This window comes from Anopheles coustani, chromosome 2 (genome assembly GCF_943734705.1).
Source record: "Anopheles coustani chromosome 2, idAnoCousDA_361_x.2, whole genome shotgun sequence".
Lineage (NCBI taxonomy): Eukaryota > Metazoa > Arthropoda > Insecta > Diptera > Culicidae > Anopheles > Anopheles coustani.
In genome coordinates this window covers 8,772,300-8,798,147 of record NC_071289.1, presented here as the reverse complement: position 1 = coordinate 8,798,147, position 25,848 = coordinate 8,772,300, and the positions used below count along the sequence as shown (strand labels likewise).

Below are 25,848 nucleotides of genomic sequence, written 5' to 3'. Positions count from 1 at the left end.
ACACAACGAGACACGCGGCAGACAGTTTGATAGAGTGGAAAATCGGTGGCCTACCAGCAAGCATCACGGAAAGAGTCAACCACGGGTGGTGGAGAGATGCCGGGATCAGTTAGCTCTGGCATGGGCTTATCGTATTCCAATTTGCATCTTGTGTTAACAAAAAAAAAAGTATATCAAGCCTGAAGGTAAGCTATCGTCCGCAAGGAAGCAACGGTTCCTTACATTCACTGACAGTGGCGTACATTCGGACGTGAAGCAAAACGGCGGTTGACGGACAGATTAAGGTGTGCGTTTATACATTTTTCCTTGCTCCAAACTCTCTTACATTGTTGCGTCGTGCAGGGGACGTTTCGTGAAATGGTTCAGATATTTCAATTCAATATCATTTATTGCATATTGAGCTTCAATTTTACTCTCCAAAACGCCAAATCAAAATTTTGATGTTGTTTTCAAAAAATTTCTCAATTCCTTTGAAAACTATAACAGATATTAGCATGTCTGTTTAAGCCCTTCACAGTTTTTGTCGCCTGTTTTGTTTCTATTTTAGTCGTGTGATGTTGATTTTAAGTACACCTGCTTCAAAAAACGTGTCATTACATGTTTGTACATTTTAACTCATATATGCGATACTAATCGATGAAATTGTACAAAATTTAACACAGTACTGATCCAAATCACAAAAAATCTAAAAAAAAACACTGAGATTCTGAAGGGGTTAAGTAGATGTGAGGACCCTCCAAAAATCCAAATCAAAATTTGGATGTTGTTTTCAAAAGGTTTCTCAATTTCTTTGAAAACTATAAACAGGTATTAGTATATCTGTTTAACCCCTTTACAGTTTTTGTCGCCTGTTTTGTTTCTATTTTAGTCGTGTGATGTTAATTTTAAGTACACCTGCTTCAAAAAACGTGTCATTACATGTTTGTACATTTTAACTCATATATGCGATACTAATCGATGAAATTGTACAAAATTTAACACAGTACTGATCCAAATCACAAAAAATCTAAAAAAAAACACTGAGATTCTGAAGGGGTTAAGTAGATCTGAGGACCCTCCAAAAATCCAAATCAAAATTTGGATGTTGTTTTCAAAAGGTTTCTCAATTTCTTTGAAAACTATAAACAGGTATTAGTATATCTGTTTAACCCCTTTACAGTTTTTGTCGCCTGTTTTGTTTCTATTTTAGTCGTGTGATGTTAATTTTAAGTACACCTGCTTCAAAAAACGTGTCATTACATGTTTGTACATTTTAACTCATATATGCGATACTAATCGATGAAATTGAACAAAATTTAACACAGTACTGATCCAAATCACAAAAAATCTAAAAAAAAACACTGAGATTCTGAAGGGGTTAAGTAGATCTGAGGATTGGTCATTGCCTCTACCTTCGATTTCTTTTTCAATCCGAAAGCTCTCAGATGCTTGTCGTGGATGCAATTAAAGAACCGCCCTTGCAACGTCCAGGATGGTGGTGGTGGTTGCGACCATTGGTCAATGTTTATGGGCAATTAGGTACAATAGAGTCACAAAGTACGGAGACGGATGACACAAAATAAACACCCCATTCGTGTCGCTGCGTGTTGCATCCAAAAACGGTGGTTTCTTTTGCTTCCCTCCGCATTCTCGCTGCATTACTCTACGGTCCATTGCGCCAAGGAGCTTAGTAGGGTTTTTCTGCAGCGATTTTCAGCCCACCATCGTTCGGCAAGCAGAATAGAGGAGACGTGGTTTTGGAGAAAATGGCGCAGAAGGGGCAATATGCGTGCAAACTATAAACACACACAGACCCATTAGCGTGTTGGGTCGCCTCCCCTTGGGTGGTATCGCAAGCACTCCCCCCAGAGTGGTGGGTTAGGCTGGCGGAGGGTCATAGCTGCACATGCGATGCAATTTGAGGCAATTGAAGACGCCATGCCACCTCCTTGAAAGACCTTTCCTTAGCCAACTTGGAGACTGTCACCTTCTGAGAGGAACTGCTCAAGAGAGGGGGGGATGCGCTGCGACCCTGAGGATATAAAAATAAAAATAAAAACAACAAACACCGATCGGAACTTGTGGAGTGTGGTGTCCCTATTTGTCAGAAGATGGACGAGCGCCGCCCTCGGTGTATTTTTCTTCATTTCTATTTTGCAGCAAGCTACAAATCTTTGACCCTCCGCGAACACACTGGGGGAGAGGGGAAATGCAACGCTCAGCTGCAGCTCAGATCAAACACGATCACCCTCTCACACAGGGCGCGTCGTCACCGCCCCCAACGCAAACGATTCGTCATGATCGTCGCGTTTATGGACTATAAATAATAGGAAAATTTATGTCACCATCATCAGCATCATCAGCGTCAGCTTCTTTCGCAACCTCTGTGGCACGGCAACTCGCCCACCGTCAGACAACGCGCCCAGGGTGACAATGTTTGGAAAATAAATAAAGTCCAGCGCTCGAAGGGCAAAAAGGAGGCCGATTTGTAGATCTCTAGCCGGGGAAGATTTATCTCCCGCGCAGATCCACTGAAAGACGACCGAATGAAAATCGCTTCCAGACAACTCCTTTCTGGAGCGCAACAGCGACGCCCAACAGCGAGATCTAATCGGTCAAAATCAGTGAACGTCAAGCCACTGCCACTGCCGTGCGTGGAAGGGAATTTCCTACGACCGACGCTGCAGATCCTAAAAAGGCATAGATGTATGAGTTTCCAAAGCAAAATAAAATACTCTTAAGTGAAAGCAATCTATCTTCGACGCCCGCCCCCACCCTTTTCGCTCGACATGAGCGCGCAGGCTGGGCTCGTTTTGGGTGGGTGGTGACATCCTTGACGCGGAAACGGTTGGGTGACAGATGGAAGCGAACCATTTCCGTACGAGGATCGGGCGTCTATGCGTGTGGCCCGTACATGGGTTGGCATGTAATTGATCGCATTTATAATGGGCCGGACCTTACTTCGCGAGGAGGCCATTCATCCGGCACCGTTTATACCATAATTAGCTTAATGTTTAAAATCAACCTTTTGTTCAGTAAATAGCTAGATAGTAGATGTATGTTTGGGTTAACTCCTTTATAATATTATTAGTTTGTTTATTTTAAACATCTTGTAACTTAAACTTAAAACTCTTCGCTTCTATTAATCTTTAATTTTTGTTTAAATAAGATTGTGTGATTTGTTTTTGTTGTTTGTTTGTTTTGTTTTTTGAATCATCTGAACGATCCACGACTTTTTCGAGATGATTTTTTTTGTTTGTTTTTTCTTTCATTTTAAATGTCTGTTGATCAGTTTCGATAGTTCATCGCTTGCTCTCGACATGAGAACTAACAAATTTGTGTTCAAAGACAGATTTTCACATTTTACTGCCCGTTTTGCACATTTGCAGTCATAAATTTGGTGATTACCTTGTTAGTGGAATGTTTGCTCTGGTGCAATATTTTACACCTAGCTTTGACTTACTTTTTCGCACGGTAGACGTATGTAAAGCAATGGCATGTCGCTTCGGTTTTATTTGAAGAAAACCAATTACCCGTGCCAGGGGGATGACGAGCCCCGGACCGTTTGTTTAAATTTACCGCCCATCATTTTCCCAGCGGTGAAACCAGCAAGCGCCTACGTTGGGTTGTGTATCTAATATGTAAACCAACCTTGTTCACGCACCCCCTCACGCCGGGAAAGCCTCAAGCACACGTGTTCCCCCGTGTTCCTCGCTGCACATTGTGTGTGCACGCCGGTGGAAGTTATCGTTTTATGACGTACTTTCCATTAAATTTATGTACAATTTATATTTATAGTTTAGCGCCAAGCAGCGTGCCGGGCTGCGGCTCGCGGAGAAATGCATGCCGATGCGATTGTATCGCGAAAAAGGGTTCACCACGTTTGGAGTCACGGGACACACAAGTAAAGGAGGAGGAGGAAAGAGAGAGAGAGAGCAAATGGGATGCAGTTGACCAATCGTTAAAACTGTCACAGATCGACATTATACCTTTTGCACCCAGATGATCCCTTCCGGTGGTTCAGCAGAAATGGCGAGAAACAATTCCCTAACGCTGCAGCGCAAGTTGGAAAATTATTACCATGCCTACCACGAGGCACTTGACAGAGGAAAAATGGGAAGAGCAGAGCGGGAAAATGTAGGAAAATGGTGAAATATATGTTTGCACCCAGCACGTCCATATTCTCCTGTGCAGTGCGCTTTTTGGTTTGGATGTTGGAGTGGGGAAGGCTTTCCAAATGCGACCGCGGGTTTAAAAAGTTTGTCCAACACACCACAAATCGTTAACGAAAAACGCAGGTGCTGCTGCCGGTCAGGGCGACGGAAATTGTCTGCGGACACACGGGTGAAGGGACATACAAAAAAAAAAAGAACGCCGCTGACAAAAAGAAATAAATTTTCACTCAAAACTGCATTTTTATTGCTACGTCCACAAACGTCGACGACAACGAAACGATGGGAAGAATCGTTTTTGAAATTGTTCGCCTTTCTGGTTGCGAACGCGAAACGCCGGACGTCGTGGAAAATATTCAAACGTATTTGGCGAATTATCGGTTTTTATTGGCCCCCACCGGCCCTAAACGTCTCGGAGCGGTCCAATGATTGGCGATTGGGCGTTGGGAAAAACGCCACGAGTGGAGGCGAAAATTACTTAAACTGAAAATTGATGTTACACTGCTTTTTTAATTTTCTTTTGTGCTACAGTCGCTGTCACACCGAACGCGAAAGGATGTGTATTTTGATCTTTATTTCTACACTTTGTGGAAAACATGTTGCAGATTTATTTATTTTCTATTTGTTTACAACTTTTATTACTTTTTGTCCTTTTATAATTTATTCCTTTATCCTTTTATAATTTATTTTTATTTTATTTCATTTTTTTATTATTTATTCCTTCTATTAATTCTTCAAAGTCTTCCTATTGTGCTGTTTAATTTATGTTTATTTGGTTTGTTTGACTTATGTCTTTTTGTTTTCTACTGTTGTGTATAGAGTATACACACAGTGTATAGTGTTTGTAATTTACATTACATTGTTTTTTTATTCTATCGTACAATCGCGTTTGAATCGCAAATATTGTTTTTCAATGTATTCATCTGTTTTGTGTGAAAAGAAAATTTTTGGAAGGAATTTCATTTCGCTTTTCAGCGTAACATTCGGGAGCGTTTATATTATGTTAATACAACAGCAGTGTGTTTATTTGACCAGCTCAAATCAAAACATTTGAGTATTCATGCGATGATGTGTGATAAATTCAAAAGTAAATAACGCTCATAACGCGGTTTGCAAAAACAATATTGAACACTGTCTTCAGGGGGGCACATCGTCCATCTATCGACGATGGTGGTTTTCGCACCGTCATTGTCGCCTGTCCACGCTCGGGCCCTCTGCCCGACCGTACGATACGAATTGAATTAAACTTACCATTTTGTCCAGCTCCTTCGGCATCCCTCGCTCTCGTCCTCTCGCTCTCAAAGCGGGGCGTGGGTTGATGTGGAGAATTTTACTGCCCAGCGGACAAATGGAGGAAAAAAAAAAACAACGGGCGAATATCATAAAATGGTGTAGCGACAACGGTACGCTCGAACCCGACCGCTTCCGCCAAGGAACGGGAACGCGCAATGGCGCTGACGTTTATGGGAATTTGATGTGACATTTTGACTCGCGGCTCTTCCCCAAAATGACCATGGATGGTCTGTTACTTGTGTGGCTGTGTGTGTGTGTGTGTGTGTGTGTGCGTGTGCGGGTCAGGTTCAAGTGCATCTCGACCGGGCACGACCAAACCCAAATCGTCCGAGTGTCTTCTTCAGGATCGTTTGCGTGGATGCTGCGTTCACCAATCGACGGGAAAATGTGTCTGTCCGTTCGTTCCTGCAGAGAGACCGTTGGAATGGCTTCAGATTGTCTACTCCTCGAGCCCCTCCTTCCATGTCCCACGCTATCGTGCGGTTCCATTTGTGGAGATTTGCATTCGGGATACCTCTTTGTTTTCCACGGAAGGAGAATTACAGTTGCATAAAGTCCTTCCTAAGTTGGGACGCGACGGGATGAAATTACTCGACTCCACTATCGGAGCAGTAATAGATGACACTGTGGACGGCGCGCCACACCACATCGGAATTATCCAGAACCGTTCGATGCGACAAATATTAAATCGGTGATATGCAACAATGGTGTTCGAATAAGATGGTATTAATCCCCATCCGCGGATCCGATCCGGATCGAATCCGGTCCCTGTAATGTACAGTCGCGTATGAAATTACTTTCTGAAATGGCCATCAACCTGGCCAGGCCCTCAATCGGGTCGCAGGAACCTGAACTCTTGCCTACTGATATCTCCATCTTTTATGTCGCCTATCGGAACGTTGGCGGCTAAGGCTCCCCGAGTCCAGTTTGATGACGATGGTGGTATCGTACACCCATAAAACACCCGAAGTGTGGTCGATTTTAACGATCGCAAAAGATGGGAGACTGATCGAATGCAAAACGGTGCAAGAAACGTCCACTTCAAGCGGATTAAGGATTGGACCAACTTTACGATTTCGTCAGTCGTCGCTGTTTTCTGGTTTTCGGTCAAACAGGAATTCTGGTGAGGTGGATGGTATTAATGAAGATTTCGCTGAAGAAGAGGGTGTGTGTGTGTGTCCAGACGAGGGTCTTAAGCCGTTCGTGACTGGCAACTTTGTTGCAAAATGATAAACTTCGATCGGCGCAAAGATTAACGGTCGTGGTTTAACGTTTTGCGCATCTGAATATAGCGTTGGCTAAGTAACGACGACACAATTGCATTCGTGGATAAATTACGTCCATCCCCCTACCGTGCGGCCACCGTTCCGTGATCCTTGTTGATGTTTCAATTTGCACACTTTGGCTGAAATTAATATTCAAGTGTGGTGTCAAAGGCGAGGAAAATTCAACAGCAAACACAGCCGACACTCTCCGTTGCGACGTGTTCTTGGCGTGTCTGCGAAAATCCTAGCGCCCTGCAGTGGCTATAGACAGAAGGTGGTCGTGGGAACTACTATAGCCGCTCCCGACGACCAACAGCTCGTGTTTCCCAGCTGCACTGCTGTATGTGCAGACATTTTCGCCTCCGAGACACAACACCAGGATGTGGTAGCCACCTTCCTTGGCGTTGCGTTGGCTGGCGCCCTTCTGCGAGGGATTTGTGTATCAACATGCCATCAGCTTCCTATCCCGACGCGAGTCAGCTCTCTCTCATAAACCCGGACCATCTGCTCCCGAAGGCGAAGGGAAAAAGGAATTGGGTTGGAGACGCGACACTCGCGGCGACGTGATTGACGGAAGCTAATTTATGTGCATGCTCTAAGCCCGAAAAGCGTGCTACGAGGCACGAACCAGGTCCGTCCTCCTAGCCAAGTACAGGTTCACCTCCTGGGGCTCGCTCAACTCTCGTGCTTCTGCAGACCGGTGCGCCAATTTTGACATTAAATATACGCAAACACGCACACTCCCGAACACCAAGGCGGACGCATGCTCGCACGCATTGTCGTGATTTGCATCTACTTTTCATGGACCTCCTCTGCCTCCGGTTTCTATGTTTGGCTCTTTTTTTTTCGTTCCCTTTTTCCCGTCTCTGTCTCATATTTCATACGCGACGTAGACACATCACGGTGTCCGGTTGCCGCTGATGTTGGAGGCGCATTAGGTCCGGTGTGTTTTTCCTTCAGTTTGTGCCCCTTTTCAAAAGAGCCTCCATATCTTGGCAAGGCAGCGGAATTCGGTACGGTTATTGCTACCCACCTCCCCGGGGGTGGTTTCCGCCCAATTGTACCTTTTAAGGGCGTCCACCATCACCGACACCCCAGTCCAGATGATCTCGGTACATGCTCCCGGCCTGAGGGGCATTAGCATCTACTTACCATTTTCGTCCACAGTGGACATAGTTTACACGCGGTTCGTACTTGCTCCCGACGCAACTCTCGCTCTTGATGGACGTTAGAATGCGTCGAAACTGAACATATACCATCCATATTTCTGCCGGAGTTCGAAATTGGACCCCGCAAGGAAACGGATTTTATTCCTCAACAAACCTCTCATCGACGGGTGTTTCAGTAAAAAGGTGGTTGTGGAAATAAAGATGAAGAGTTTTTCCGAGTTAAATTTGATCATGTTTTCGAACGACTCTGCTCCTCAAAACATGACAAAGATTTTCTGATAATCTACATTTAGTTCCGAGCCAACAATCACGTACGTGAACGTGACATATTTAAGTTACCCCCCTCAAAGGGCTCGATTCGAGGATGATTTCTAATTTTCCATCATCGGTACATCTGGAAGCAATTCCGGCGTTTGTGCTCTTTCGGGACGTGCTTGAACCGGTCGAGCATAATTTTTATGAGCCAAGCTAAAGGAAACGGGAAATATGCCCACTTGTGCCCTGGAGCTCCCATCCATGTCTCCCATCCCAAGGGGAACAAACATAAACCGAACCTTTCTTCACGCTATGAAAGAAGTGCATTGTCAGCGCACAACGATCGATACCGCATAGTTTTGTTTTTAACTTAATCTTGGCAGCAAAAATGATGCCACCGCAATCGGAGACACTGTTTACAGAAAGACAGCATTAGAACTAGAAGACTATTCTTCAGGAAGGGAAATCATACTGATTCCAACTTGGTCCATGATTGAGTCCAACGTCTAGGCAACGTTAAAGAGTCAGAACAAAAAATATGTGTGTTATTTATTTGGTTTATTATTGTCCATTTGTTTATCGCATTAAAACTTGACTATGCTGATGATGCTGCACCGTCACGTAGTTTGGTCATTTCCCATCTCAAGCGCGTAGAAAAAATACAACACCACAAGTGTGTTCACCACGTAGTACAAATGGAAATGAGAAATAAAATGGACGAGAAGCGGAAGGGAAAGAATTTTCCATTGAACCTTGAAGGGCTCTACGCGCTGACTGTCACAAAACCCGCATGTTTGAGGGTCTTTTAAGTGCGAAAAAGATCGTCTTAAAGAGATCAACCACCTATACGGATACTTAACAAGATAATCGTTGCTTCGTTTAGTTTTCTTTTCCATTCTCAGTCCTGTTTGCAATAAAATGTTTAGCAACTTATTTTATTTCCTTTTTTTTCATCGAAACTCTTGTGCTCCTTCCTTGCTCTAAATCTCTTTGCCATTAACTCTTACTGATGCGCCTCGTGGTTTTTCTCTCCTTATCTTTACAGGTAAATGAAAACATCGACAACTGTTGCTGGTGGATGGTAAGAGGAGGGGACGAGAGGGTGCAGGAGTTTGTTAATGGAGGATTATTAGCGTGTGATTACTAGCAATTTCAAGCCACAATTGCACGTCACTCGCATGCATGTTCGTGTTGGCAGTGTTTTATTGCTCCACTAGCTCTGCTCGGCTCTAGCCAATCTGGGTTGCAATGTGTATATCGGTCGTTATTAATTTTTATCTACATTATGTTGCACGCAGCATATCCGATGGAAATGTATATTATTATAGCTCAGTTTTTTTCTGTGCGGAAATGGTTCAAGATTCATTCAGCGTTTTAAGCTGCTGTTGGCTACCACTTGTGCTGAGAGAACGCAAGATGTCTTAATATCAGTTTCCAGTCAATCTCAAATGTCTGCTACGACTTATTTCGGGAGCTACCCACATGTGTTATGAATACTATGTTGCCGAAGCCACTGAAGAATCATTTCAATTCGTAAGGGGTTGACAACACAGTTCTTCTTTTGAATCAAGAGTTGAGGTTCCAAATGAAGATACATTTTTTTCATCCTTTCATTGTGCTTCGATTGATCGTTTCTATTCGTTTTGGATTTTTTTTTGGCCACTGCCTCGAAATATTTGCTACACAAAAAACCGCCTAAAGTCAACCCAAGCGAACTTGAATCGCATCATGGGGTGGACGATACAAAGTATTATGTTTCACTTTTGTTTGTGGGACCAGAAGAGGGAGGAGGTAGCACGTTGGAGGGGTTTGGAACTGCTTAGCATAAACCATTTTTTTTATGAGAAATATGTACGCGTCTTCCATTTGGCACTGAAATGAAAATAAATTAAAAATCAAGGTCCCGGCCAAACACGACGGAAGGGCGAGACGGCATTTCGGTTGGTTGGTTGGTTGGTTGCGGCGGCGCTCCCTTTTGACGGCTGTTCGACGTTTTGGGCCAAAACGAGCAATCAATGTTGACGCGTTTGCCCAATGTTGCCGATGTGCGCAGAAAACTGGCCCCGTTCGTATTTATTTTGGTTGAGTTATGCACGATTTGGTGTTTGCGAGATAACCGAGACCGAGGCGAGACGGCGGGGCGGGGATCTGTTATTTGAGTGTCCCTGCTTACGCAAGGGAAGAATCCCCGGCGTTCCAGCGGGCCGCCATATGTTGCCCCGAAGAGGAAAAAATCATTGTTCAACCAATCATCACACTTTTCCACGATCGCAAAAGAAAAAGCGTCAATCTACTCGTTCGTTCAAACAAAGAACTGTTCTTTTCAACGGTTCTTACCCCCGATCGGGCGAGAGAGAGAGGGCTTCGGTGTTGGGGTTGGGGTTTTGGTGCGTGTGTCAATATTTTAATTGAGGTTTTTACTCTCACCCATCGTCAGCCGGCATCGGGTTTCGCGCGATCTGCTATCGATGCTACCCGGCGTAATGTAAGCCAAACAGAGGGTTCTACGTTGAGGAGGTAAAGCGATGGCCCCACGAGGAGACACGCGAGGAAAAAGGGCTGTAATGTGTTACATTCTTTCAAATGTCACGACGATCATAAATAAAGACTTCAATCGCAAAGCGGGGACCCTCATTCGGCCAGAGATTGGAGGTCCAGATAGAAAGGAAGGCACTTCCTTCGCTTCTACCGTTTTACGCCAGGCCTGGATAAAAAGGGGACTTTGTGCGCAACAATGTTTGTGCGAAGGTAGGAAGGCTAGACAAGCGAATACGGCGAACAGCAAACGTAACGTGTCCACGTGCAGATCGCGCGCGGCATCGGAATGGAAAATCTGTGAACCCGCGCGCAATGAGGTATTTTTTTCCCGGAGCTAAGCGCGAGCATTAAAAATTATTTCATGCACACATCATAAAGATTAGACCTCGTGACGGCAGCTGACGGGAGGGATTCGGCTTCGTGTGTCCTTACAAAAAAAACGAGTCCCTATGGAAGGAAACTGCGCAGCGGGAACCGGGACCGCCATTAGCGGGCCGCTTACCAAAAAAGAACATAAATTAGAATTTTGCGCACCCCGGGAGTCGCGCACGATGTTCGAGGCAGTAGAAAAGTCGACCTGGAGAAAAGATTCCTCCGTCCAGCAAATTGTGAGATATGGCGGTGAGTTGGCCTGTCGTTGGTTGAAAAACAAAAAAACCCTTTGCCGGCCTAAGACGCAGATTTAAGTCGAAGAAACGCAACCAGCTGCTTCGTACCGAGGAAGTCGAATGCATCGCGCCCTCGGGGCGTATGATTGCACACCGAGGTGATGCATAAACAAACAGGCGATGGGTCAGAGGCTAACGCTTCAGGCCATCAATTGCAAACATAAGAGTATATTGCCAACATCAAATCAAACAAACGTCCTCCCAATCATACCCGCATTTCATCTAACCGATTGGCAGTTGAAAGAAGTGACCATTTCAAAACGATTCTGTTATTCTTCTTCTTGGCGTAACGACCTCTTGGTCATGCCTGCCCGTTAAGGGCTTACGAGACTTGTTTCCCTGTTGTACGTGGATAGTCAGTCCTCTCGCACAGGGGAGGGTCCGGTCTCGGTTGGGATTCGAACCCACGCCGTCGAGGTGGTGAGCCCCGGCGCTCATGGGCCGATGTTCTAACCGGCGCTACCGCTCGGCTGTCGCGGACCCCACGATTCTGTTATTACATTTTAGTTTGATCGTGTTAGAAAATGAAAAATTTATTTCTAAGCGTCCTAGAAGCGATGTCTGAAGTCTAAAGTTTGAAAGATCCATGTCATAAACAATAAAAATAAAATAGCTTCTCAAAATGTTTAAACCACTTTGCTTTGAGTTGCAGCATATAACCTTACTAAACATTTTTAGAATCATATTTGATTGTTGGAAGAACTCCAAAATGTTTGCCTAAACATTCTAACGAATACTTGTCCTGCCAATTTTGTATTCTTAAAAGAGATCCACAGATTTTTAAATGAAAAACATGTAAAGCGTACTAAAAACATCAATATCTTACGGTTCATCTTTCACTGCAAGCCATCCGTCGGTGCAAGAATGCATTCCTTAAATGTCCGAAGTACAGAAGAAAGCAATTGACTGTCTATACCTCACTTTGGCCCATGGGACGCGACGAAACACCGGTCATATGGCGGTGGTTTCTAACGGGAAGCGTTAATAGAATTTTACTGCAAAATCACCAGGCCTTAGCGTGAGTTCTCATCATCTTTTCCCTCGCCGAGGGCGAACAGACGTTACCGAGACGAACTCTTGCACCGAGCGAAGAAGAACCGGTGGTCCGATTTTCTTGCCCAACGGTTCAAGGGATCATCTCGGTGTGGGCAAAAGGCTGTCGATGGGTTTCATTCTCTCCTCGTACTCCTCCACCAGACCAGACGGATCATAATTGGATCTTGATCTATAACTTCCAGTCCCGGTGTGAGGATGATGCAGCAGCATTGATGCACTTGATGGGTGATTAGGGGCACGGAGAAAAACCGAAGAACGATAGGTTCGGCAGGGCAGGGAAGTCTTTTCGAACGCGGTACTACCCTAATAATTGCAACGGAAGTGTGACAGGACTGAACGGCCAGCTGAGGATGACAAGAAGAAATTAAACCAGTGCGCCCGTTGTTGGGCGGTCCAGGGGAAAGGAAGGGCTCGGAACCGGCCGCTTTCATGTGCCGAGAGCATGTCGAAACACCACCGTCGCCTAGAGCACACGCCAGACTAACCGGTACGAAGGCGTGAGAGGGTGCAAAAGCGCTGGTTTATGAGATACACAAATTATCGCACGACTTCCACGACGGACATCACACGAATGTTCCACCTCCGTTTACGGTGGGAACGGGGAAAAGGGGGTGAGACACATGTCGGGGGAGTTTGTAACGCTTTGGAAACCGGTCCAAGTAGGCGGGTGGGGAGTGTGTCGGTCGCGATTTGGCGTTGATTGAAGATGCTCTCGCCCGGCGGAGTTTGTGCTGGACCGGTCTCGAATAGTGCGATTAGGTGCCGAGATCAATGCAGAGTCCTAACGGGCGCGAGGATTCGAATGACGACGACGCTGCTGCTGATGATGATGATGATGATCCGCAAATTCTGCGGATCCTGCCCTACTCCGTTCAAACTCTTGGCGGATCTCTGGCAGCAGAAGCGAAAAGAGAGTGGCGGGTGTAAATGCATCAAGATCACTGTTAATTTACGCCAGAGGGTGTTTCCCGGGCCGCTTCCAGTTCCCGCCCTACCTTGTGCCACTTCATGTCCCGCATGTTCGACCTCATCCAACATCCAGAGACGTGTACACCTTGCACTCACATGCCACACCGGGGTCCGTCCGAGACTCGTTGAACGGCGAATGCAGATGATTTAAAAATAAAATAAATCTACGGCAAGCCCGGAGGGGGAGTGGGAGGGGGGGGGGGGCACTTTGACATGGCGGCGGCGTGCTCTCCCGGATATGTCAAGTCGATGCATGACTGCACCATTCGGGATGGGAGTCCGGGAAGTCCTCCTGCTCCGTCTCGTGAGTTCCCCGCGCTCTAGAGGTCGGATGTGTGTTTGGAGCAAACGAAATGGCGCACCTGCATGACGAGGGAGGCACGCGGGTAAATGATCTGCCCGTCGTGAGAAGATGATGTCCAGACCCCCGACTCCCCTCTCCCAAACCACCGACCTCCCGGTGCACGGCGTACGGTGCTTCGACTCGTGAATCAATTATATCGACTACGTTTAATGTCAGTTTTTGAAGGTAGGAAAATCGGCACACTGGTGAACGATGTGTGTGTTTCTACTTTTCTTCAAACACTCCCCTTAGCTCGTGTCTCGTGAGGCAGGAGTAAAATTAGACAACCCATTTGCTCTAATGACCTCTTTTGCTGCGACTTTGTTGACTAAACTGAGACGTTTTAGACACCTTGCTCGCCTATTAGTTCTGGTGCGTGATTGTAGGCAGAGGCGTTTGTTCCGTGGTTGAGCGGGAAGGAATTAACTATTTTCGTTGTCTCATTAGGGTATTTACACTCTGTTTTAATTTACATTTATCGACATCAGCTTTAGGAAGATACAGCGATTTATTTTACAAGATTTTCTCTCTGTTACACGACGCTCTTGAACAAAGTGCATCAGTTTGGTTTGGGTTTATTAAACAACTTGGTTAACGTGCACCGAGAACTTTACGGTCTGTGGATCGAACTCTCTCTATCTTTCTCCCTCTCTGCCCCTCTTGCAATTAATACTAACCCTTAATCCTCGGTTGACGGTCATATGCTTAAAGTAATCGGATAAAACTCTAAACTTCAGGTTCATTTTAATACCCGTTGCATAATCTCCACGATGGGGGGAAGGTTTCTAAAGCCTGTTCGACGCCGTCAAGCTAGGATTACGTTAATAGTTTCAATGGAATCTTAATTGAGCCTCAGCTCAACGTTATGGTGGATGTAAAGCAAAAGAAAAGGGGAGAAGTTAAACTGTTCCTTTCGGTTAAGGGATTTGCGTTTAATGCACCACCATCTGTCGAACGGTGGATAAAGTGTGCTTACTTGAAAAAAAGGAGATAAGCTTCAAATGTTTGCAATTTGTATTTCATAACTTATTATTGGACTAATTACGAACGGATAGGTTGAATGTACTTACCGTGCCTTAGTAAGAAATAGTAAATAAACAACATATCACAGTAAGAAACTGCAACGTTCGTTGGTACGCTGTGCGTTGCCATTTTGCGGATCTACATTGTAGCATCTTCATTATCGATCCGGACGCGTTTGCCTCTCATTACGAGATAAAACCAGCACGATCCGTTCGGTGGATTAGCGACGCTGCATTTCGAATCGAAGGGCCATAACGTTCAGCGTGGCTGACCGCCAAGGAGGTCGTAAATTTTGCCTTTTAGTAGAACGCTGGCACGGGGGAAGAACACAGAATGTTGTGACCCGGCGAGCTTGAACACAAGTTGCGCATGTCGCGCTTGATGTCGTTCCGTTGTTCCCGAACCGTACAAACCGCATGCATTTTTCTGGAGTGTACAGTGGCGGTGGCGGGTACTTATGGGCGGCTGGCGTCGCCCGGGGAACGAACGGTCTGCTGACACAAGCTCTAGGCCCCAGGCTTCGTGTCGCCTGCGGGACGCGCCACCGTTGTCGTGAAGTTCCTATTAAGGTGATAAATTAACCGTCCGACGCGGTTCTAATTAGAAAGATTTAGTAGATATCGAATGGCGGCGCTGCAGCGGAACGCCGACCGAAGTATTTGTGGTGCACACCACCACCAAAGGAGGACGGAGAGAGGGGGATGCAAAGCGAGGGGTCTTTCGGAAGGGATCTGGCGACAACCCTGACGACAGCCCGCGGATGTCGCCGACGGCGGAAGCAAACAGAGTGTTTATGTGCGCATGGTTTGGTGTCTTTTTTTATGTTTTCGTTCCGCGAGCAACGCCATCGCACAAATTATCGAATGGGACTAGTAGTGCTTAGAGAAGGTGGCACAAAAACGATGCTTAAAGTTAGTTAATCATTTAGTCTTGCCATTACCAAAGAATGAGGAATAATGGATTCGTGATACAATAGGAAATATAATACTTTGTCTCAAAATTGTTACAGAGTTCACTTTTTGTGCATGAGTTGAGAGCCTGTTATATGTTATTCACAATTGGATCAATCCTTTTTAATATTATTCTTACTGTAGACTTTAGAAATTTAATATTTCTAATTTTCTTTTACTTGTCATCCAAATTCTGTTATAGTTTACAACTTACAAAACTTACAAACAAAACTTGTCGATTGTTTATCGGGTTTTCTCACACATCTTCTTCATGCTATATTGTACTACGGCTGTTTATTATTTTTAGCAAAACCCACGTACATTCCGACCTCTGGCTGTGTTGTGTGTGAAAATAAAGATGGCAGCGAGACCTATAGAACACGAGGGAAAAGTAAATCCCAGCTGATGCGGCATTTCGGATGGGACAGGCAAGGGCACGACTCACGTTCCCTAAGCATAATCGTTTCTGCTGCCTGAATCACAGTCTGTGCAATTTCCCCCCTACCACCCACCAACCACCCCCTTCTCCGTTGATACAGCAACATTGTATGCAACCGGAGTAAAGCGGAGCGTGGCTCGATCGATTTCGTTCATCGTCGGTGCAGTTTTCGAGCTCGGGCTCGGAGTAAAGCGTGGTGTTGTCTTTAGCATTAATTATGCTAGCTATCGCGTGTTAATTTGCTCGTTTGTTTGTTTCTCCGGCGTGGGTTGTTGATGCGGTCGGACGGTCGTCGTCGTCGTTTATCGCAGACGGGGCAGGCACACAACGAAGAGTTGGTTCTCGGCCGGCAAAGACCCGATGGCACCGCGTAGTTGAGTAGAAAAACTGTACTGCCTTTAAGAATGCAGCCATCTTCCGTCCATTTCTTCCACTGCACATGGGTCGATATCGTCTATGCTGCGGTTACACTGTTCAGGAATGATAAAATGGTCGTAACCAATCATTGCTAAGCGTTATTTAAAGCTGCGCAATTTGTTTCTTTTAAAGCTTTAGCGTATGAACTTGTAATTTTTACTGTTACAGATTTAACTTTGCGTTTGTTTTTACTTACTTTATTTCTTATTTAAACGGCGTTGGCATTCTAATCTTCTACAGGAAAGTTCTAGCCTTCTTTTGCCTGTAATATTAAAACATCATTTCGAGTGCTGGTGTTTCTTTTTATGTACTTTTTATTATCACTTATCAGAGTTTGCAATTGAAAAATTTAGCTAAACTCTTATATAACACATTTCTTTTTCTGATTTTCATTTTATGAATAAAATTATGAAATGTACTATTCAAATAAATTCAGTGTAGCTACACGAATGCTCAACATCCAATTTACAATACTCTTTCCAATTCTTGTACGTATCAACTTGCCTAAAGCAGAGTCATTTGTGCCGTATCAGTGCGCTTAAATATTTCAACGCTTAATGATCGCCATTCCAAAATGATTTGATCCCGCTGAAAAAAAAACTGGATCAATTATATACTGCCAGCAGACTACCAATTGGCAACTCACTTTTTTTTTCTCGGTGACCATAGACGACGATAATAATTATCGTCAGCCTTCCTCCCTATGTGTGTGCTGCTTTGTCTTGCGAACAAATGAATGGTGCAATCGGGTCCACTGCCAAGATGCTCGGGGGTTTTCTTTCCTTTGGGAAGAAGAATCCATCATCGTCCAGCGGTGGATGCCATTCCCGGGCGTAGATCCTGACGAAAACGAAGCCACACGTAGTAGTGTTGGTCCCTGGGCAGAGCGTGAGTCTGGAATAGGAAAGGAAAACAAGTCTAGTACGGGCAAAAATGCAACCCGGTGCGACTCGCGATGAATATAAATATATTTATGCAACAAAGCAGGAGAAGGTGGTGGAGGGATGGAGGCTGAAGGAAGGCGATGCACTTGATCGATGGATAAGTTCCATTTTGAGAACGAATAAAATGCATCGCCACTGTCCGACCGCGCGAATAATGGAGTCGAAGGCGGGAGGGAAGGACGAGTGAGAAAAAATGGCGGCAGAAAGTGGCGTTTTCCCGGCAGAGAGAGACAGTGTGGCGATAGCTTCCCCCGTCCCTCCAACTCGTCCCGTTGCTGCTGTGAAGCCGGCACTGTTTTATTCCCGCTTGATTATCATTTTTCTTACCGCCTTCCGTTGCTTTTCCACCGGACACACACGCCGGTTGCCACCCCTTTTTCACGGGCGCCCCAGCACAGCCAGCATTGCGAACAAGTGCGCGCACCGGACACCAGGAATGCGTCCGTTCCGCATTCGGTTCCTTCTCGCGTCGTCCACGGGGCGTCCGACTCGTTGTGATAACTTAATTTATGAAATGGCTTTTTTCCTTTTGCCCGGATAATGGAAGAAGGCGCAGCGACACAATAAACAAAAAAAAACAGGAGGCGAAAGGAATGAAACGCCACTCAGATCTTCCGCCCCGGAATGGGCTGTCGTCGAGTCAGCTGGCTCGGCTGGCTGCAAATGCGCGACATGGCCACAAAACAGCGAGGGAGCGAAAACGAAGTGAATTGTTAGCGCTTGTTTGTCTCGGAATGATCAATCCTGCCGCCCGGTCATCCCACCGTCGGCTTCCCCGAGCTTCCCTCTAAGCAAACCCCCACCTGGACGCAGAATGCCGGGACAAGAGTTCTGCACTGGGAACCGGAAAACAGCGAGCCATGTACGGTGTGGCATGAAATGCTTGCCGAAGGACGGAGCGAAGTTTTCTAGTTTTGCTTGCAGCGGTTTTTTTTTCTCCCCCCGACAAAAGATGATGGCGAAGGGTTGGAAAAGTGGCCCCGGACGTGCCCGATCCCGAAGGTGGCTAACATTGTGGGTGCGCTCGGAATTGAAAAAATTTCGAGAAGGAAAAAGTGTGTGTTTGATAATGAGCTAACGCGAGACGAATGTTTATGAGGAAAGATTCCCGTAGTTTTAAAGGTTGGGTTAATTATTTTAAATTGACAAGTCTCAACCATTTCAATTTTAAAGTCTCCCTAAACCAAAACATCCAGACTCTGTCACATTCGGAAACATAATGCTTTACCCCTTTTTGTTTTCCATTTTTAGGGCGCCCGCGAAGACAACGGTTTGCTAGCGATCAAAGCCGAACCACAGGACATTCCACTGAAGAAACCAAAGCTTATGAGCGACGTACCGTCGTCGCTGTACCACAGCAGCAGCCGGCAAATGCAGCACCAGCAGCAGCAACAGCAGCTCCGGGAGCACCAGCATCTGGTTGCGGCACAGCAGCAGTTGCTACACCACCACCACCATCAACAGATGCAGCTCGCCCGCGAACAGCAAACGAGTGCTGCGTTCCGTCCGTGGACCGCCCAGCAGAAGCAGTACGCCAAGCAGCAGCAGCAGCAACAGCAGCAGCAACAACAGCAACAGCAGCAACAGCAGCAGCAGCTCATGCTGCAGCAAATGAGTTCGTACCACGCGAACGGCGGTTCGACGACCAGCATTGTCAATGGCACGATGCGGGCGACTTCGCCCGGTGGAACCATTCTGTCGCTCAGCCAGGAACCGCCGCTGCTGCAGAACCCGGAAAACGTCGTCCCGATGTCGGAGACAGACAAGTTCGAACGATCGTACCAACCGAACGTGGCGCTGGTACCCCGCAAGACGATCCTGTGCGGCAAGGACCCCAACACGTCGGCATCGTCGATGATGCGGCACGAGAAAGCGTCCGACCGGTCGGTGATCAAGTGCGAGTTAGTACAAATCAAGCAGGAAAGTCCACCGACGCCACCGGCAGCCCACGATCAAACGGCGTCGGTCGTCCGGTCGGCGGTGATCAAGTGTGACGTGCAGATTAAGCAGGAACGACCGGGAACGCCACCCTCGGTGCACCACGAGCACGACGACGGTCGGAGAACGCCCTCGCCCGGTCCACCGGGCCACACGGCGGGCCACATTCCCGTTTCGCCACCGTCATCGGCACCAGGTTCGGTCGGGTCTCACCATCTGCATCACCTTCACCACCATCGGCAGGGTGCGATCGCGTACAGTACGATCATGAGCACCAAGCAGCAGAAGCAGCACCAAGGACTGGTCTCCTCGATGCCGTACGGTGGGAGTAGCGGGGGAAGCAACAGCAACAGTCCGGTAACGCTCCCGCCCGACGCCATGCAGCAGCACCATTCGTCCGGCTCGAACGAGATTACGTCGTCCACGTCTCCGCTGCCACCGCCCCTCGTGGTGGGCATGAACGGGTGCTCTGTCAACGGGCCCGAAAAGCCCAAACTGGTGCTGATCAAAGAAACGCTCAGTCCGCCGCTGATGCGACCGGGAAGCAACACCGCATCCGCCCGCCATTCGCCGCACGGTCACGTCCTGCTGCAACAACAACAACAACAACAACAACAAGCTCAGCGGCAGCAGGAGCATCGAGAGCATCGTGAGCAGCAGCAGCAGCAGCACGTCGTCGGTGGTCATCAGCAGCTGTCGCCACCACCGCCGTCACATCATCACCACCATCAGGTCAGCGAACTTCACCATCAGCCGCTGTACCTGCACCACCACCACCATCACGTGATGCACCATCACCGATCTCATCATTCCGGCGCGACCACGATGACGACGTCGGTCGGGGGTGGTGGAGGTGGTGGTGGAGGAGGAGGAGGAGGTAGCGGCACGATCATCCACAAGAACGGCATCCCGATGGTGGGCAACTCCGAGTTCGAGCTGTCCACCGACACGGACGATGACAGCCAGACGGGCGAGCCGGACAGCAGCAACGCCCCGTCGACGGTCGAGCTGATCGGCGAGGTGCTGAAGGAGGTGGAGCCGGACACGAAGCAGCGCATACTGGACATCTTCCAGGGGCTGCTGCGGGAGAGCCGTTTGGAGCACCAGCGGCTGCTGATGGAGATCGGCGCGAAGGAGGACCAGCTGGTGGAGATCCAGCGACAAAACGATCACCTGCAGCAACGCGTCCATCAGTTGCAGCACGAGCTGGACCGGGCGCTACTCAAGATTGACGCCCTCAACGAGCAGCATCACCTCCAGCAGCAGCAGCAGCAACAGCAGCTTCATCCGATGTTGATGCGCGGTGGTGGAGGCGCCGGCGGGGAGTCCAGCACATCGTCCACCCCTCCATCTCCGCTTTCGCTCGTGAGCAACGGAAGTAACAGCAGCATGAGCAGCAACCATCACCATCATCAGCCGCAACCAATGACGCAACAGCTGATCGAGCGACGGAACAGTTTCCCGGAGCGTTCGGTTGCGATCACAAAGCCACCGAAAAAGATGCGCCGCCACAGTCCGGAAGATTCACCGACGGTGCTAATGTTGGCCTCGCCACCACCGCCACCGCCGCCGCCCGTTTCGACCCACCACCACGCACACAACCAACCGGCATCCGTCGTCGGACTGGGCTCGACGCTTCTACCAGCCTGTCTGTCAATTACGGCCACCACCGTATCGGTGGCACCGAAGGGGGCGTCCCAGCATCTGCCGGATCCGGAAGCGTCCGGTCGGGAAGAGGTCCGGGCGCAGATTTCCGTTACTCCAGTGCCACTGTCCCCCTCGACGCTACAATCGCACCACCGGAAGACGCTGTCCTCCTCTTTGGCGCAATCCCCTCCACCGCCACCACCACCACCACCACCACGACCATCAAGTGCCACCAATGTACCTGCGTCACCGACAACGATAACGGCGACAAACAACAACACCGTCGTCTCTCCGAGAGCAACGACACCATCGGCGGAATGTCCTCCGGGAATCAACCCTTCTGGTGGTGGTGGTAGGGGTGGCGATGCCATCAACAATACGCCATCGGACAACACCTCGACCCACTCGACCGTTGTCGTGGTCGTACAGGCGGGGGGAGGCATAAGTTCCTCTCCGGGACCACCATCACTACCTTCCCGATCGCGTCCGTCGAGCTTGTCGCCGACGGGAAATGGTGTCCCGCGGAGTGGCATCCATGTTGATGATGATGATGGTGACGAGAATGACGACGAGCATGACATGATGGAGGACGATGATGAGGACGATGATGCAGAGCACCACCACCGGCTGAGGGAATCGAGAAGGAGGCGCTCGACCGGTGGATCCTCCGATGTGGAATGTGTGGGCCCGACAGGCACCGGTTCCGGGACGGTGTTGTCACCTACCGGCGCTGACAGTCCACCGGGCAAAGCGGCATCGCTCAACCACAAGCAAACGGACGACGGAGCTGGCGTTGGAGCTGGTAGCAAGACGTCGGCATCTCCCAGCGCGCTCAGCAACCAGGAGAACGACTCACCAAACCGAGCCAATGGCACCACCAGCAGCAGTGGCGGCAGCGCCACCACCAGCAGCAGCAGCAGCAGCAGCAGTGCCAGCAGCGGAAGAAGCACTGACAGCAACTGATAGTTTGTAATCTGCCTGCGCTGAAAACGCAACCCTTCCGTGCATCGATGCATAGGAAAACCCTTCTTGCCACCAGCATAATGCGTACGCGCGCGTGGTAAGAGTAGTGTGTCATTTTCACCTTAAAAAAAAGAGAGATAGAAGGAAATCGTGGTGGACAGCTTATCTTCCGCCCAAGAGAGAGAGAGAAGCATTTGTTCGATTCATACTGCAAGAGTTTGCTTCGACCACCATAAGTTCGTCATAAGCCAAAATCAAAGTTTGTGTTTAGTAATTGGTATTCGTTTCGTTCCCACCTAAATTATTTAAGCGTTAAGAGAGGCAGTAAGGAGGAGGAGAGAGTTCCCGGGAACATGATTACCACCACATGGTTACTCCGACGGAAGGTGTACATTATTTACTAAAAAAAAAACGATGCGCGAGTCATTACAAGAGAAGAACGAGGGCGCGCCATATTGAGAGCTAGCTGTGGGAGGCAACACCGCGGCACTAGATCAAGCTAAATGCACACAGATCCATCTGCACAAAACAAGACACGGTGTGTTTGGCGCCTGGTGCAGCAAGCAACAACGAATAACACATAAGTCATGAGGGAGAGTGGGGACAGTCGTATAGCGATTACCAATGACCGATTCAAGAAGCGCAAGAAATTGAAGTGAAAAACGACAGCACCCCCACCCCCTCGCACACAAGCTGCTTGCATACCGAGGGAGGGAGGGAGATGCATGGGCGCATACAAAGCATCTTGAGATTAAGCGACACATTAGTCTACTTCCCATTCAACACAATCGCGGTTTAATTGCAATTCGTTGTGTTGTGTTGTATTTTTTTTCTTTCTTTCGCGAGCGTTCGTTCTCTGGCATCTATATGGTAGTTTTAATTTTCCTTAACTAACCACTAAGTGGTTTTAAACGCTAGTTCGAATATATATATGCAAGCGTCGCGCATGCTGTGGGTGTGTATAATAGAAGTAAGAAGAAAAAACGGCGAGAAAAAGTGGTACGAAATTGTCAAATAAATCGAATAAGATTACAAAACACACGATATAAGAAACTAGAAACATCCGGCAAGCGGACGGATGTGTAAACGTTAGCACACGATAAGGATACAAATGGCAAGAGATGATAAATATTACTACTACTACTACTACTACTACTATTACTATTACTACTACATCCTCTACTACCGTTGCTATAACTACTGAACGAAGTGAGTAGCAGAAAAAAAACTTAAGAACGGAAAACATCTTAAACTTTAGTTTATAACTGTTTTAAAAAAACAAAAGAGTTTCACGTTCAGCTATAGAAAATCGCACATTGAACATAAAATCCAAGCCGAACACGACAGCCAAGATAGATACATGAAAAAAGTTTGCGTAAAAGTAAGTCGATTATAGTAACCTAAGCTCGAGTTGGGATTCGTAGAATGGCGCGTCCCAAGCAAAACAAACATACAAACAAACAAACAAACAAACCGTAGTAGTTGAACAAAAAAATGTTAAATCATCCCATCTTCGTTCACTTCCCTTTTGTAAATAGTCCTCCGATATCCTTCGATTGCTAAGCAAAAACAAACACAACAGAACAAAGAATGCACTTAATACTCCTCATAGAAGCTACTAAGCGAAAGAGGAAAACATCCCGGAATGACATTTGTATTACGTGCTTTCCGTTTAGTCTACTCGATTAGTATGGCTGATCGTTCGCTGTTCGATCTAATCGATAACCGAATAAACAAACCTATCTAACTGTTCTCGAGAACGGCGTGCTTTTTGTAAAAATTACAGAGAAAAAAAACACCGACATTCGTTTGCCAGTCGCTTCATTTCGGTACGCGCAGCGCCTTCCATCGAAGGTATGAAACTTTCTTGAAATACCAAACAAGGATTGTATTAAAGTGTAAGCTAAACGTAAAATTTTAAACGCTTTTCTGGCATCCTGACCTACGGTAATTAATTGTGCCAGTTTAAATATGTATGTTTCTCCAAAGTCATTCATATTATTTCTCTTACCTTCTGCTGTTGGTGATGATAATTTTGTATTTTCAAATGAACTGTTTCAGTTCTACCCACTTTTCCAACAAACCCCTTCTCGATGGGGTATCTCCGTCGAATCGTGTCCTTAATACTAGCTGGCAGCTAAAAAGCTGGCTTTTAAAAATCTATCATCTGTGTTTTTCTTATTTTTTAATAATTTATTTTTAATTACCCATTGAAAAAAAAAGAGTTGTGAGTCATGGGGTACAAACGTGCATTCTGTTGTAACTTAGTTTTTCTGTTCCTCCTTTCTAAAAGCATTCTTCCTAGGTTAGGTTTTTGTTATGCTTCGTAAAATGTTCTGTAATGTATTTTACAATGGTTTTGCGTTCAATTTCTAAAGAGGTAAAGAAAGTTGTCTGGTTGACCTCATAACAATCGTAGCCACCGTAGGACTTGACTTTCGGAAAATCATATGACGAAGACGGCGGATGCCTTCCTTTAGATATTTTTCCTAAAAAACGCTAGCGAAAGCTTTTTTGTTTCACTTGAATAAATTAACAAATGCGTAAAATTGCCAGTAAACACAAACAAATATGCAAATCCAATATGTCCTGTCCTCAGAGATCGGTTCGTAGGTTTACATGAGTGTATTACACGCAATATTCTCGACGAGTTCGTTCAGTCAGCGCCGCGCAATCTTTTTCACGATCTATAACTGCCAGTTCGAAAAGCAAAATAAAATAGTACGAATCAAAAACCACAAATGTTACCGCAGCTGTTATTCGTATGGCCAGCCAAACCGGAAATGGCACACGGTTCAACGGTTTTTACCTACCCGATGATAATGCCTCTGAGGTGGTGACCTTTTTTTCCTGCATGTTAGCCTGATAATGTTTAGCTTTTGGTGTTCGACTTTGTGTTTCGTTAAAAACAAGGACTTTGGTGATTTCTCTTTGCTTCGCTAATGTTGCTAGAAAGTGCCACGAATCTGTTCACAGATCGCCTTTGAGGCTTCATTTGTAGTAGGAGCATAATCGCGAATGTACATGCGTGAAGTAGGCGAGAAGGTTTAAAGCAAAGACAATTAACAGACAGGTCGCAGCATACCATGTAACGAGCTGAAAACCGTGGGAAAATTTTTGACAGTTGGTTAAAATTTTGTTTACTTCTCACGAACAGCGAAAAAAGTGGGGTAAAACTGCAAATTTGGTATGTTTCATCAAAAGAAAAAAGAGTTGAGACGTTCGAAATATGTTCTGGAGGAAGACTGGGTATAAGGCAGACCAACACACTTAATTTCGGCAATCACAGCGAGTAAAAGGATCTATATCACACGATTTCACACAGAAGAGCAGTTTCGATCCGCAAGACCATGGATACTGTGATCTAGAATTACCAACTACCTATTTCGCGAAGATTTTGGTGGAGATCTCCCACAAGTAAGCAGGAATTTTTTGAAAACACTTTTTTAACCAACTGTCACAACAATGGCGGAGCAAAAAACAGCTTTGACCCGACCTGTCTGTTAAATGTCTTTGGTTTAAAGCAACACAAATAGGGACAAACCTGTACGACGCAACACTCTTTGCCTTAAGTAACGTTTGGAAAGTCCAACAATGCAATCACAGCGAGCTACGAGTACATCCACCGCCTACTTTTTTGGCGGTGGGTGCAAAATTGCACTATTCTTTTGCAGTCTTTAAATGGGTTTTTGGTGTACTGTATGTATGGTATGTGTGTTGGTTGATGCGCGTGTGTGTTTCATATACTATTTTCTTACCGTTTCCTCTGAGTAATATTTTAAAATTGTGTATGAACACACACGTGTCTAAACAAAGACAC

The 25,848-nt window shown here is 46.6% G+C and overlaps 1 protein-coding gene across 1 annotated transcript in view; it reads left to right on the top strand.

Annotated features, from left to right (window-relative positions):
* LOC131261964 (AF4/FMR2 family member lilli-like) overlaps positions 1-23,803 on the top strand; it is a 138,616-nt gene extending 114,813 nt beyond the window's left edge. Inside the window, exon 3 of the mRNA XM_058263845.1 lies at positions 18,732-23,803. Coding sequence (XP_058119828.1) covers positions 18,732-22,028 — 3,297 coding nt within the window. The 3' untranslated portion in view covers positions 22,029-23,803. The remainder of the gene's footprint in view (positions 1-18,731) is intronic.
* The last annotated feature ends 2,045 nt before the right edge of the window (positions 23,804-25,848 follow it).